Source organism: Simochromis diagramma, unplaced genomic scaffold (genome assembly GCF_900408965.1).
Source record: "Simochromis diagramma unplaced genomic scaffold, fSimDia1.1 OVJJ01000683.1, whole genome shotgun sequence".
NCBI classification, from domain to species: Eukaryota; Metazoa; Chordata; class Actinopteri; order Cichliformes; family Cichlidae; genus Simochromis; species Simochromis diagramma.
In genome coordinates this window covers 525,119-540,436 of record NW_024387158.1, presented here as the reverse complement: position 1 = coordinate 540,436, position 15,318 = coordinate 525,119, and the positions used below count along the sequence as shown (strand labels likewise).

At 39.7% G+C, this 15,318-nt stretch overlaps 1 protein-coding gene across 2 annotated transcripts; it reads right to left on the bottom strand.

The window, feature by feature from the left end:
* Positions 1–6,614: 6,614 nt before the first annotated feature.
* On the bottom strand, positions 6,615–14,656 carry psmb7 (proteasome 20S subunit beta 7). Of its 2 annotated transcripts, XM_040048695.1 has the most exons (9): positions 14,530–14,656; positions 13,001–13,094; positions 12,387–12,484; positions 12,089–12,229; positions 11,830–11,945; positions 11,150–11,208; positions 8,595–8,746; positions 7,170–7,196; positions 6,615–6,880 (listed from the first exon to the last, which is right to left on the bottom strand). In XM_040048695.1, exons 1-9 carry the CDS (start codon positions 14,589–14,591, stop codon positions 6,769–6,771), a joined length of 861 nt encoding a protein of 286 aa, XP_039904629.1. In that variant the 5' UTR covers positions 14,592–14,656; the 3' UTR covers positions 6,615–6,768. The 2 variants fall into 2 exon arrangements, with proteins under 2 accessions (XP_039904629.1, XP_039904630.1); XM_040048696.1 differs by lacking the exon at positions 7,170–7,196.
* Between the last annotated feature and the right edge of the window lie 662 nt (positions 14,657–15,318).

Genomic DNA, 15,318 nt, shown 5'->3' with positions numbered 1-15,318 from the left:
AGATACTGATCAACTTATTGTTGAATGCCTGAGCCAATCCTAGATGCCGTAGAGCAAAAGGTGGGATACTTCCTGGTCGCAGGACTAACACAGAGAGACAGACAACCATTCCTTACTACGACCAATTTAGAGGCTTCAATTAACCTAGCCCCACAAACTGCCTTTGGGCTGTGGGAGGAAGCTGGAGAACCAAGAGAAAAGCCACTCAGATGGGGAGAATATGCAATACATAAAGGTCCCAAGGAGATGGTGGATTTGAACCCAAGACCTGGCAATAGTGCTACTTTCTCACTGTGCTGGCCCTTACTAGTTTTTAAAATGATTTAAATACACTCTCATATTATATAATCTTAACACACAAAATATTACTTTTTTTCTGACAAAACTAATCAAAAATAAAGAAGCAGTGTGTGGAAAAATAACTAAACCCCTGCTTACAGAGGAAATAATAGGATAAGTAACAGCCAGCTAATCAAATGTCTCTTATTAAGAATAATAATACAAACAATAAGAATAACTTTATTGATCCCAGAATTTTTTCTGATGCTGCCTCTCCAGCAGACTAGAAAAGCACACTTGTTGCTCAGTTATTCCAAGCACACCGCCACAGACTGATAGAACATCTGCAGCTGATGATAAAGGATTATTAGCAAGTGCAACTATCTACAACAGCCGTTGTCTTAGTTTGCTAGTTGGGAGCATTCAGAAGTGTGTTCATTATTAGTTGAAAAGATATCAGTAATGATCTTAGAGAAACGAAAACAATTTGAAGTCCAACATTCTACAGTGAGAAATATTATTCACAAACGCAATATTCAGAGAGACATCTGTCTGTGTGGTAAATATTAAAGTTCTTGACAGTAATTGGAAAAAGACTAAATAATTATTACTTGTTCAGAAGGGTTACTAGGAGCAAGACCCTTCACCATAAGAAGAACACATCAGCACAGCTTGAGTTTGCAAAGCTGTATCTCAGCAAACGATAAGACTTTTTAAACAAGTGGAAACGTTTGGCCAAGTTTGGAGAAAACCAAATGTAGCGTATCAGCACAAACATCTAATTCCAACTGTCAAGCACATTGGTGGAGGCATAATCTTTTGGCCTTGTTTTGCTCTGAGTCAACCATGAACTCCTCTGTATAGTATTCTAAGTAAAGTATTCTAGAGTAAAATGTGGGGCCATCTTTCCAACAACTAAAGCCTGGCTGAAACTGTGTCATGCAGCGGGAAATTATTCCCAGCACACCAGAAAATATACAACAGAGTGGCTAAAAAGAAAATAATCAGTGTGTTGCAACGGCCCAGTCAACATTAAGACCTAAACCTTGAAATGTTGTGGTGAGAGTTTAAGACAACGGTCCCCAACCCCCGGGCCTCGGACCGGTACCGGTCCGTGAGTCGTTTGGTACCGGGCCGCGAGAGTTGAGGCTCAGGTGTGAAATGTATAGTTTTCAGGGTTTTTATCGGTTTTCAGCGTTATTTTGTTATCGTTTTTATCGTTTACTCGGTTTTCCTGGGTCTTTTCACGTGTGTTATGAATAAATTTTCTTTTTTTCGGTACCAGTACTAGTTTTATTTTGTTGTATTTATGCGCGACACCTTAAAGGCCGGTCCATGAAAATATTGTCGGGCATAAACCGGTCCGTGGCGTAAAAAAGGTTGGGGACCGCTGGTCTAAGAGATCTCGGAATGCCCGGAAACCTCGATGAGCCTCAATGACATAAAGAAGAGTGTGCCAATTTTCATCCACAGGCATGTAAGAGACTGATAAAGTCATTAAGAAAATCATTACTTAAATATTTTGCTGCTATGGTGGTTTCTATAAGCTCTTGAATCATGGTGTGTACTTACTTATTCATTTGACAAAAACTAAACCAAAAGGGCAGCATTATATTAAAAACTGACACCCTGTAATATGTCACATGTTGTTCTTCATTTGAATTTAAATCATTTTGAACCCAGGTAAAGACCTGGTGATGGTCTGCAAAGGGTGTACTATCTTTTATTATTTTTTGACTATATCCAAATCAAAAATTACTCCATGGTTCTTCACATTGTACAAAACTTTCCTGTTTTGGGGGGCTACTCACTTGTTTTAAAAAATAGGGACAACCTAAACGCTCCCCAAAAAATGAAGCCGAAACATATCTATCGCCCCTGGTGTTTGGGTGCAGTATAGGTCATAAACCCTGTCTCTTCCATGTGAGCGGATGGGACTAGGGTCAAGTCAACACAAACAAGGTCTCCTCAGATAAATTTTTCCCATAGATGCTTTATGCAATTATTTGTATTTAGTATACTAGATGCTTGTATAGGCATTTGTATATAAGAGTATGCTTATGTATATGTGGATGCTGTTAGGAATAAAATTATTAAATAAAGCTGTTTTTGTGATTTTTATATACACATTCCAAGTGTGCTCATTAAGAGCTGGCACTCCGTGTAGTAAAGGTCAGAAGCATTAGTTCAGATTGATTGAATTGAACTATTGAGACTGATTTGTTGAGTTGCAGTGGGATTGCAAATATGCTTATACATCATAACTAGTTAAAGTCAGGGGGATATTTTTCTTGGCCAAGGGAGTGTGAACAGAATGTCTCAGACTTAGCTAGCAATTCTCAGCCTGTTATTTTCTACTTATTATCTAATATTAATACAGCAAGGTTAGGGAGCGAGGTGTTTTTCTTTCTGTCTTTTTCCAGGAAAAGGAGCAGGGTCGAGACGATGAATGAAGTGCAGAAGAATATCCAGTCAGAGATGACAGGACCGGCCGCATTGTTTTTCAGGAGAAGATAGTCAAAATAATATTTGTTTTTGTTGTGATATAGAACTGCATTACCCCATCATCATCGTCATCCCCTTTGTGAAGCAGATCGTTGGTTCACATTGATTCCAGCGTGCTGTAACTTGTAATTTCAACTGCTGAAATAAATTAAATATTTTAAAAGACAGTCACTCTCCTGGATTCCTGAAGGAAAGAAACAAAGAAAACAATGTCTTGTAATCTTTTTACCTTTTTTTTAAACCATTTTTTGAGCACTTAATTTACACCTTAATTTACACCATGCTTTGTTTATGGTCACCCAATTTTCAAAAATTGTGGAAACACTCCTGCTTCGCTTTCACCCTCTAGCTCATTAGGGTGGACACTCTCCCTCTCTAACTGGTTCGTTAAGTAAGGAGGTTCTGCAATTTTAAATGTTTACGCAATAAGGATCACTAGATTGCTAGGGTCTGCTCCTTACTACATAAAGCACATTGAAATGCGAAGTGTTGTAAAAGAGTACTATATAAACAAAATTGAATTGAAAACTGCATACTTGGAGGTGCATACTTCCATCTAGTAAATACACAGTAGGGAGTGTTCATCACTGCTACTTCTCTGGGCATCAGTACAGCTCGTATCTTTTCTTCCAATTGTTCTTCACTCTTTTCCCTTCTGAGAGTTGTAGTGCTTTCGTGAGAGCCACAATCTCTGGCACCTGATCTGAGGCTGGCTGTGTAATTTTTCCCTTTTCCGTTCCCTTTCTCTCCCCTGTAACAACATCAGTCTGTATACAAGGTGAGATCCGGATGCTCCAGTGGTTCAGTTCGTAGATCTGATGTAGATGCAGGTAATTCTTCATAATCTATTTCATCCTATGTGTCATAATTATCCCTCTGGCTTCTGAGTATCACTGGCGAACCATATGACCAATCTTAGTCACTCATCCTCTCATTTCCTCAGGGCTGCTGAACTCCAATTGAAATCCCCTGATGTGGAGGAATCGGCATAGACCAGGGCCTCAACGACCATGTGCCCTCCTTACCTGAGATCTGTGGTTACATCCTCTTTGGCAGTCATATTGGGCCAATCTGTCATTAACTTATTTAATCTCTTGGTCCCCTCCTTCAAAAAGGACCACCTTCTCTCTTCCTCACACTGTTCACCAGCATCCTGTTGTTTTCCTTCCTCTGCATCAGGTTCTCCCATAGGTGTGACATCTATTATCCCTGAATTCAACTACTGCCTGAGCTGTAGACCAGCGTTCCCATGTGTGCTGTAATATTTAGGCAAACTCCCACAATCAGGTAATTCTTGGTAAAGTTTGGGCACAGTACAAACTTCAGGTCTTGTAGTCAGCAGTCCAGTTCTTTGTTATGTGGTCTTCACCTTGAAACTTGTAGTCTGGACTTTTACTTAGTCCAGTATCACATATCTACGGTCGTCACCATGTGCTCTCGCTTGATATCCATTTCATCCCTCCTTCCTTCCATTTAGGGCTGGGCGATATATCAAAAATTTATCGTTACCGAAATTTATGACTCTCATCGACGTCATTTTGCCCATGTCGGTAAATTCGGTATTTTAAAAAAAGAAAAGGCATGTGCAGGTTGGCAATGTTCATGTCCCTTTAAGACGCTGTGCTACGTTACAGACTTGACGGGGTGGAGTCACATGACTCTACTACCTGTTGGGCAGACACTGTGCGATTTTTTCAGTCGCGCGATTCAGCTCCTGCTCAAACTGTACGATTGACTCGCAGGGGTTAGAAGTTCATAGGTCACGATGCAGGGTCTCACACTATATGGCCCGATGCTCTGATGCGACCTGAGTGCTCACACTGTGCGTACATAAAACGAAGGTTATAACAGAAATTCTGTCGCTCGCTCTCCCTCTCCGTCTTTCACTCACACAGACACACCACCACCATCAACTTTGCTAAATTGCTAATGAAAAACATTGATCAGGCAGCTGTGATTGAGCAGCATGTAGATCCAACTATTTTCACGGTTGTTGTGGTCGTGATCATTTTGTGAGGCCACATCGAAAAGGCTCGGATGAGCTTTCCAAAGTTCTACAGGTTGTGCCTCCGTCGCTTGTGTCCAGATCACACGCTGCACAGCCGTGCTGCGCCGTCTTTTTCGCTGACATTTGTGTTTGCGCGTGCGCAGTGTGACAAACTGCGGTGACACCCTCACGACCAAGCGATTGATGATCGGGAGCTCGTCGTGAGGTGTCAATCGCTTCTCGTTACCCCACGTATACTATACGATGCATGACGCACGATGAAGGCCAAAATCGGGCCGATCGCCAAAACGGTCGTACGACTCAAAAATCGGCTCAAAATGGGCCAAAAATCGCACAGTGTAAGCCCAGCATAACAAGACGAGACACGGGTGAACAAATGGAGGACGATTTAAATGTTGAAGCAGCAGCGACGGAGATAGAGCTGGTGGAGGAGGAAGAGGAGACGCTTGTTAACAAAAAAAAAAGCATCATCAATCGTTTGGCAACATTTTGGATTCAACAAGGATGATATTGATCAAAAAATTGTTAAATGTAAACTCTGCAAAAAGACTGTTGCGTCAAGTCAAGGTAACACAACCAACCTCTTCCACCACCTGCAGCACAAGTTTTTGTTTAAGAGTTTATAGTTTTCACTAGTCACATGGCAGTGCTTAGTATTTATTATAGTTTTTTCTGTGTTCAATTGACATTTGTGTTTGTGACATTATTTGTTTACAAGTTATAGTACCTCAAGGCCTTAGCAGAGATAGGCCTTTGTCCATGATGGCATTACATTGGCTATTCACAAAGTAAACAATGATTGTGCAAATGTGAAACATATTTATTATTAAACTATTTTGTTTACAAGGGATACACATTTTTTAGAGAGCATGGTTACATATTGTATCCTACACTTTTTATTTTGTTCAGTTAATAAATCTTAACCACTAAAAGTACTTACTACTATTGTCTTCATTTATTTTCAGTGACATTTTACAGTCCTTTAAAGTGGTAATAATATAATTTCAATGAATAGGTCTAGGGGGAATAATATTATCAAAATAACTGGAGGAACTATGCTGCCACAGCCCCATCAAATGAAAGAAAAAAAAAACCCGTTTGTTTTTTTTGGTACTTGGGGTGGTTATCGTCCATTTATCGTTATCGAAGTTAACTGCTCAATTTATCGTGATATTGATTTTAGGCCATATCGCCCAGCCCTACTTCCATTCTTTCTGTGCTTGCTCATATTCTCCTAAGGAGTGCAGCCAAATACCCAGGCTGCACTCCTGGGTATTAGCCCCTCAAGACAAGATGATACATACCATTCCTTTTTCCAGTTACCCCATCTCTTGTTGAATTTCTTTTCCGTTGTAGATCTCGCTTTCTTATCTTCTATACTATCCAACATCCTGTCGTTGACATATTTTTCTAATTGACCCAAATTCTCCATTTCAGGTGAGATTGCAATGTCCGCCATTAAGGTCTTATTTAAATTCTCTTTTACTGTTTAATGTATTTTCATATTTCTCTTTTTTTTTTTTAACGTTTTAATGTTTGTTTTATCTGTTTTTATTTTTGTTTATCTTCTAGGGATAAGGACTCCCTTACTCCCAGGTCTAATTATTTCTTTCCTTATTCTATTTCATTTCTCTTTTATTCTTTAAAACCAAACACAAAAACTTCGCCAGTTACTAAGAATTAAACAAAAAAATATATATTTTAAAATGATGACAATGCAATGTTTTTCTCTTTTTCCAAAACTAGAAACCTCAACTTTAACAAAAATAATTTTAAAGTAAAAAAACTTTTAGAATTAAACATTTAAGACAGTAAGCAGCTGTGATATGACTGAATCTTTTGAGACCATTTTATTTCTAGTTCAAATTTAGGCACAGCCAGGAACAAAACCAGGGAAAAATATTTTATTTCAAAAATGGGAAAAACATGCAACGTGTTTTAGGCTTTCTCAGGGTAGTGAGTCACAACATTCTATTTTAGGAGGTGTCCATGGTCTGTACAGACTCCTCCAGCAGCTCCAGGTCAATTGGAGTTACAGCCTTGGTCAGGACACCCGTAGTTCCCTGTTTGTACTTGTAGTCGCCGGTTCTACAAAGAGATACATGGAATAAAGATTTCCAATTAAAAAAAAACAAAAACCCCAGAGCTCATCGCTTCCATGTAACAAGTCTGTGCTGGCGCTCATTTAATACACGTTTCATTTTTATTAGCACAACATGCCACTTCATCTAAAGCACACTGCCATGCACATTAGTTAGGCGAAGTCACACTAAGCAGGCCCAGTGGACCCAAATCAGAAATGTGGTTAGTAGTCCACTCAGGTAAAGGTGACAGACTGTTAGGCTTGGACTACAAAAAATGCACTCTGTATACTCACAGCTGTAAGGCTTCAAGCTCAGTGACTCTTCAAGCAGAACAAGACAACAATTCAGCGTCTGATCATCAAATGCTGCTTGTCCACATGTCCAATTTAACACAAGTGTACAAGTGCAGCAGCTAAATATCTTGAATTCTCAGGTCTCATAGTGACTCACAATCCCAAATGACAATTTATTAAAAGGAACAGAACTTTCACTGTTCTTTACAATCCATTTGACTTGTAAGAGCAGATGCTGCTGCTTCATGTCTGACCAACACAACTGGCTGCATTTGAGTGCTCAACGCGAATTGTGTGACAACAGCCTCAACTTTGAACTGAAAATCCCCCAAATATGAGACGTTTTAGTTCCCCAACACAAGAAACAACATGCCTCGAGTTTGCGTTCACCACGTAATCACAGTTAAGCACAGGGTATAAAATAAAATAATAATTCATTCGTTCATTTCAAAGGGATGGAGCCTTTCCAAATACCATCAGTCTTTGACAATGTTAAAATGCAGATGGCAGCAATCACACATGCAGGACTAATGATTAATAACTCCAATAAGGTGACAAAAAACAAAACAAAAATTGTCCTGGGTTTAAACAGTGACCAGAACTTGACAGCTGCCTCATAATGGATCCCCTCTGTGTGATGTCTGGGTGCAAGAACAGACATGGCTCTTTACAGAAAGACTGGCCTTTTGATTGCAAACTCAAAACCAGCCAAGAGGTGATTAAAAAAAACTGATGCCAATGCAATGTAGGAAGAACACTGGCAACCACCAGCTCGACGACTCAGCCTCTTAGTAGAGACACCTATGGTATCAATTTGGAAATACTACATCACTGTGTTCTTAAGTTATCACATTGAGAAGATTTTCAGAAAACTTACTCTGACCTTGAGATCAAGGTCACAGATTCAAACTCATCCAAGACTTTTGGCAGATGCACATAATCAATTTGAAGCACCTACGTTATCACATTCACAAACTTAAGTGTCCACGCCGCCCACCTGCCTGGTGGGGTGAGGACAACACCCCATCAGTCTTTTACAGCCGAGGGGTAAAAATTTGTAGTGACCTGTTAAGGAGTACGTTTAGCAGAAGAAAGTTGTGTGAATTTTTTACAAGTTGTTCATTTAGATACTTGTAAGGCTGCTTTTAGGGTCACAGCTTACCCCCTTAGTATGAGGAAAATAAACTTTGTGTCACTTCCTTCAGGCTGAGCAGGAGTTGGGGAGACAGAATCTGTAGTTATATTTAAAAACCAGAATTCAGAATTAACTCATCTGTTTCTGGGACTGAAAACTCCCAGAAAAACATTTCCATCAGCTCTGGATTATCCAACTCACGTCATCATGGTAACAACCTCAGGAAGGGATGAAATTCAGATGCTAATTCAAAAGCTAAGCTATCGTTGCTGAAGCATTATCGTTCTTACCTGACACCTTTCTTGTTGGCCTCATCATGTGGTCTGATGTAGTTTACTTTGTTCTTGGTGATGACACACAGGTCGATGTTGCTGCCAGAGCCCAAATCATTAAAGATGCCTGCAGCAATGGCATCACGCACAAGCTGCTTGGCTGCATCCTCCTTTGGAAACAAATTATTTTTTTAAAAAAAATTAAAAATTACATCATCACATTTTTTTTTTTTTTTTTTTTTTTAAATCTGCAGGTAGCATGTTGTGTCTATGTGAACTACTTGTCTGACCATGTCTTAACCTTTATTTTAGTATAATGGTCTGTAAAACATTGGGAAAGAGTTCAGTACTGTGTTTCCATTTGAAAGTGATTAACAAAATCTTCCTCCACTGTTATTTTTTTTAATGTCACATGTGGTTTAATGTTACACGTGGTTTCATTTCTTTAAAATAGAATACGTGGCAAATCCTTCAGGTATTACACTCCTCTTCTTTGGAACCTGCTCCCAGTTTGGGACATAATCTCTACTTTTAAGATTAAGCTTAGGCTGCTAACGTACTTGCATTTAAATGTCATTACTGCATGTTAGTTCCTGTTTTGTCCTTGTCTTTGCACTTTTTTCACCCTCTTCCCTTTCAGTGACCGATGGCTGCTGGAACCTTCCCAAGCATGACTCTTCTGGTGGTTTCTTCACATTAAAAAGGGAGTTCTTTGTTCCCACTGTCACCAAGTGCACCTCATAGTCTTAATGTTGAGGTTTTCTCTCTAATACTGTAGGATCTTTAGTTTACAATATCAAGTACCTTGAGGTGAGTCCTGTTGTGAACTGGTGATATATAAATAGAATTGTCTGGACTTCTTTAAGTTGCTTGAAGACGTTTCACCTCTCATCCGAGAAGCTTCTTCAGTTCTAAGGTCAAATGGTGGAGAGTCCCAGATATAAAACCTAGTGGGAGTAATCCCCCACAGAGGGACAAAAGGACCCCCTGATGATCCTCTAGTCGCCTGAGCCAAGGTGTGAAACTGGGCGTGGGTCCAAATCAGCCAGAGTTTCGGGTGTGTTCATTGTGAAATCCTGGCCCCACCTTATCATGCGAATTCCTGAGGTCAGATGGCCCAGGAGTGGGCGTTAAGGCGTCTGGGAAGGGATCTCAAAACTGGATTATAGATGGCAGAGAGTTTGTGTCGTAAAACCCCGCCTCTGTTCAAAGATGGTCGCTCACAGTGGACATAGATGGCTTCTTTCACTCCTCTTTCAAACCATCTGTCCTCTCTGTCCAAAATGTGAACATTGGCATCCTCGAAAGAGTGTCCTTTATCCTTAAGATGCAGATGGACTGCTGAGTCTTGTCCTGTGGAGGTGGCTCTTCTGTGTTGTGCCATGCGCTTGTGAAGTGGCTGTTTGGTCTCTCCAATGTAGAGGTCTGGGCATTCCTCGCTGCACTGTACAGCATACACCACATTGTTAAGTTTGTGTCTTGGCGTTTTGTCTTTCGGGTGAACCAGTTTCTGTCTGAGCGTGTTGCTGGGTCTGAAATACACTGGGATGTCATGCTTGGAGAAAACTCTCCTGAGTTTCTCTGATACACCGGCTACATAGGGGATGACAATGTTGTTGCGTCTGTCCTTCTTATCCTCCCTCGCTGGTGTCTGGTCTTCTTTTCTCTGCCTCTTTGCTGACTTTAAGAATGCCCATTTAGGATAGCCGCACATTTTGAGTGCTTCCTTTACATGTGTGTGTTCCTTCTTTTTTTTTTCTTTTTTCTTCCTTCAGGCTTAGAGGGAACATGTTCTGCCCGGTGGTGTAGGGTCACAGACAAAACGCCAAAACACAAACTTAACAATGTGGTGTATGCTGTACAGTGCAGCGAGGAATGCCCAGACCTCTACATTGGAGAGACCAAACAGCCACTTCACAAGCGCATGGCACAACACAGAAGAGCCACCTCCACAGGACAAGACTCAGCAGTCCATCTGCATCTTAAGGATAAAGGACACTCTTTCGAGGATGCCAATGTTCACATTTTGGACAGAGAGGACAGATGGTTTGAAAGAGGAGTGAAAGAAGCCATCTATGTCCACTGTGAGCGACCATCTTTGAACAGAGGCGGGGGTTTACGACACCAACTCTCTGCCATCTATAATCCAGTTTTGAGATCCCTTCCCAGACGCCTTAACGCCCACTCACATCCTGGGCCATCTGACCTCAGGAATTCGCATGATAAGGTGGGGCCAGGATTCACAATGAACACACCCGAAACTCTGGCTGATTTGGACCCACGCCCAGTTTCACACCTTGGCTCAGGCGACTAGAGGATCATCAGGGGGTCCTTTTGTCCCTCTGTGGGGGATTACTCCCACTAGGTTTATATCTGGGACTCTCCACCATTTGACCTTAGAACTGAAGAAGCTTCTCGGATGAGAGGTGAAACGTCTTCAAGCAACTTAAAGAAGTCCAGACGCTTTTCTTTGCAAGCTCCTTTGACTACAATGACCTGGATGACTGAGAACCTTCACAGACATATAAATAGAATTAATTAAACTGAATAAAATACATAAGTGGCAGAATCACCTCCATGTCAGGCTTGTAACGGTCCTCAAACACTGCCATGGCAGCTAGGGACCCGGAACCTGTAGGGAAGAAAAAAAAAAAAAGTACATTACTAAGGTGACAACTGCCATAATTAACCGAGTCAGAAAACATGACAAACAGAACACATTACCACTATAACTCATCTCCAGTCACCTGACACGACTCATTAAACTACATTAAACACCATTAATCATGACTAAGAATCAATTCTGTCTGCATGAACCAGGTCACAGACCTATATTCATTCTTTTAAATGTGTAGGATCAGACCCTCATATAATCCTACTGCAAATACACCAAATTATTCCTAAATGAGTGAAAACAACTTTCCCAGTGAAAAGGTGAACAAGCTGGGTAACAGAAAGAAATGTGAAACCGTTTTACCCAGACTGCAACACCTCCTGACAGAAATTTAAATTTGTGAATTATCATTTTTATTTCATTTATTTTTTGCAATTTATGTTGGTCCGTCTATTTTAGTAGAAACATTTGTGACATTTTACAGGAAAATACCAGGATATATACATTTAAGACTATCAAACTAAAAATATCAATGTTTGATGTTTGGTTCATGTTGCCACTGTTGGTTTTACACAAATCCAACGACACGTAAAGCTGGAGCTTATACATGAGAGGCATATAGCAGTGTGTGGCACTGACCCATAGTAACATAGGGCAACTTGTCAGTGGAGCCGTGAGGGTAGATGCTGTAAAGATGAGGGCCATTGCAGTCTACTCCACCCAGGACCAGGGCAGCACCAATGTAACCCTGGTACCTACAAACACAATCACATATACCATTTTCTTTTTTTATATAAACTTTTAACAAGAGCAGAAATATGCAATGTAATTTGTTCCTCACTTTCTTTAGGACTACTATTACATGATAATACTGAGTTACAGAGAAGGAAGCGTATACCTGAACAGCATCTGTTTGAGCATGCGGTTGGCGGTGGCAACACGTGGCAGCCTGCCTGTGGAGAGGGAGTGCAACTCCAGGTTGGAGGAGATAAGCTGAGTGGTCATCTCTGTGTCTGCAGCTGTTCCTGCCCCACAGCAGCTGGACAATAATGCAGTTGCACCAGAATCAATGAGACATTAATTTAAAAAATAAATAAATAGGGATATTTTCTCAAAGCTTTGTGTGTACATATAAGTATAAAATCTAGATTTAAAAGAAAAAAAAAAATCACAAAGCTCAAAAACCTGTTACTTACTAAATGTTTGGGGATATGTAGTGGATCTTGGAGCAGTTCTTGTCTGCTACTATCATTCCCTCAGTGGCTCGTGTGTCAGCTCCAAGGACAACTCCATCCTTCACGAAAAAAAACACAACACAACATTCAAACTCTAAAGAGCCACTCTGAAACACTGCTGGCTTTAGTGCTATTCCGCAAAGGTAAATAATAATTTAATACTTTGTTTCTGAACCCAAGTATCTTATAGTACGAGTATACCAATTCTGCAGAAGACTAAATTCTGATTAACTGTTTAATTCTTTAACAGTCAACAGTTTTTCATTATTGTAATACTTGGTTTAAATCTATTGAAAGCAAACTTTAAAAAAAAAAAAAAAAAAAAAAAAAAAAAGTACCCTATGTTTATATGCACTCAACAATAACCCTGTCAGTGCGCCCCAGGGCAGCTGTGGCTACAATGTAGCTTGCCATCACCAGTGTGTGAATGTGTGTGTGAATGGGTGAATGACTGAATGTAGTGTAAAGCGCTTTGGGGTCCGTGGACTAAATAAAGCGCTATACAAATACAGGCCATTTACAACACACTCGCTCCTAACTGACCAATGTGCAGCAGCCTGGTTTTGGTAGCTCACCTTAAAGACAACACCGCAGATTGTGGTTCCTGTTTTTCGAGCAGCAGGGACGCTGCAACCCACTTTGCTAGCTTCAATTTCCAAAACTGCATTTCTGAGAAGAAAAATATTACTGGTGCTGTAAATCAGACACAACCTAACACGACTGCACAGTTACACAAACACAATTGTGTTCATATGTCATCTATTGAACATTTTTTTTACTTTCTACTGAAGCAGCCTTGCATCACAGTCAAAAGTTCAAAATATTCTTTACTTACGTTACCAATAAACAAATAATACAAACATAAAAAAGCTTTGGTTTAGAATAGCACTCACAATGACAATAACAGAGCTCAGTTTCGTTTTTTGTTTCACATGTTTTTGAATTTCCAGAGCAAGATGGCTAGTTTTAATACATTTTCTTTAATGAGTCGCCTTTATCAGGGGAACGTTTAAAGAGCACATAGGTTTTAGAATATTAGTTCAGTTAGTTTTGCATTTCTATTTTATGTCAGTTAGGCAAAATGTTTTTCATATTTATATTATAACACAACAATTTATATCATAACATGTTATAATATAAGGGTATATTATGTAACTATTATATTATAACATAACCATGTTATAACTTGTTTCAGTCCACTTTTCATGTCAATAACTGAATTGGGGGTCCGCTTCGTGTTTTTATCGTTTTAAATATTTTTTCTTTAGCTCATTTTGAATATTTATTTTAAATTCAGTTGCGTTTTAATTTGTTTATAGAGTACAAGATCCTGACTGCGAGTCGCTGGAAGCGGGTGAAGGAAGGGACTGCCGAATGTTGACTGGTTGACAAGTGTGCCGGAATAGAGCATAGTGATCGCGGAGCTGATCGTGAATGAGAAAACCCCGAAAAAAAACGTCAAAGAAGAAGAAGAAGAAGAAGAAGAAGAAGAAGAAGAAAAGAATGAAAAGGACAGGGTGTGAACACTTTTTAACACTCAGTTCCACTTCAGCTCTTTATATGTTACGACCCAACAAGAGCGGACAGACACTGTCTATGCACACTTCATATTTAATTTAGCCAATTTTGCAATATGGTTTCAGTTAATCTTCATACTATTTCAGACGTCTCGTTTTTAATTTGGATGTGAGTTCATGTTTTTTTCCACAACTAGCTAACCATAATCCCCTGATTGGCTAGGCTAGGCGGGGGGTTCGGGTTCCTAAATAAAAACTGCCAGGACCTGTTTTATTTTACCTAACGAAGTTCAGACTCTTTTTTTTTTAACGAAATGACTTCACTGCAACATATATAAAAACACACGCAAACACCACTATGAACAGCAAAGCCTGTCGTGGTTTTAAACATGAGCGGCATGTGAATCGTTAATACTAACGTGGGGGAAAAAGCCTGAGTCACTGTGTGGAAGCCGAGTTAGCATCACTGGGAAAGCCAAACGAAAAGGCGACAAACCTAAGCGACGTCCACATTTAAACAGTGGCATCTATTAAACTCAATGATGTACTTCCTCTGCTCTAATTTTCATTCGCGGAAAAACGCTCACCTTTTACAGTTGTCGAAACTGAAACCCCCGAAAGCTGGCCGGACTGCTGTCAGTGTCGCCATCTTAGTGAATGAATGCTGTATTTCCGGGAAGTAAAGGAAGTTGGTCTATATGTTATGGGGACCATATTGCGGTATGGCAAGCCAGAAGAGCCAAACATCGGCACCGAGTGGCGTTTTGAATGTCCCCACTTGAGTGGCAAAAAACCAAAAACGTACCACTGCTCAAATTATCTCAAGTCCTAAAAGCAAAAAGGCAAACTTAAGTTTCACATTCTTCTTTTATTAGAAATAATCAGATTATTATGATTTGTGTGGCATCAAATTTGACGCAGAACAGCTGGTTGTTCTGTAAATAGTTTATTTAATGTTTATTTTAAAAAATGCCTTGACTGCATTTTTAGGTAAACAGCTGCAAAAAACTTTGTTGTTTGCATAACTCAGTTACCTTTTTGAAGAAGTAACTATATAATTAATTGCCCAACATTGGTCATTATCAGGCCCGGCCCTAACCAATCTGGCGCCCTAGGCAAGATTTTAGGTGGCGCCCCCCTACATCGGCAGTGTAGTGTATGTACTCACAAGAAACTGAATAGCTTTGTCTTTGACCTTTTTTTTTTTACTTAAAGAAAGCAAATTCACAATCAGAATAATTAACAAGATAAAAAAATATATGAATAAATAAATGAATACAAAAAATAAAAAATGAATATATGAAATACAATAAATTTTACATACATAAACACAATAAAACGTGTCAACAAGTTGGATAAAATAAATTAAAAATACA

Excerpts from the sequence above, each read along its gene's own strand:
- psmb7 (XM_040048695.1), bottom strand. The coding sequence starts at position 14,591 with ATGGCGACACTGACAGCAGTCCGGCCAGCTTTCGGGGGTTTCAGTTTC. Across the intron at positions 13,095-14,529 it reads AGTTTCGACAACTGTAAAAG|AAATGCAGTTTTGGAAATTG; the intron begins GTGAGCGTTTTT and ends TTTTCTTCTCAG. Across the intron at positions 6,881-7,169 it reads GAGCTTGAAGCCTTACAGCT|AACCGGCGACTACAAGTACA; the intron begins GTGAGTATACAG and ends ATCTCTTTGTAG.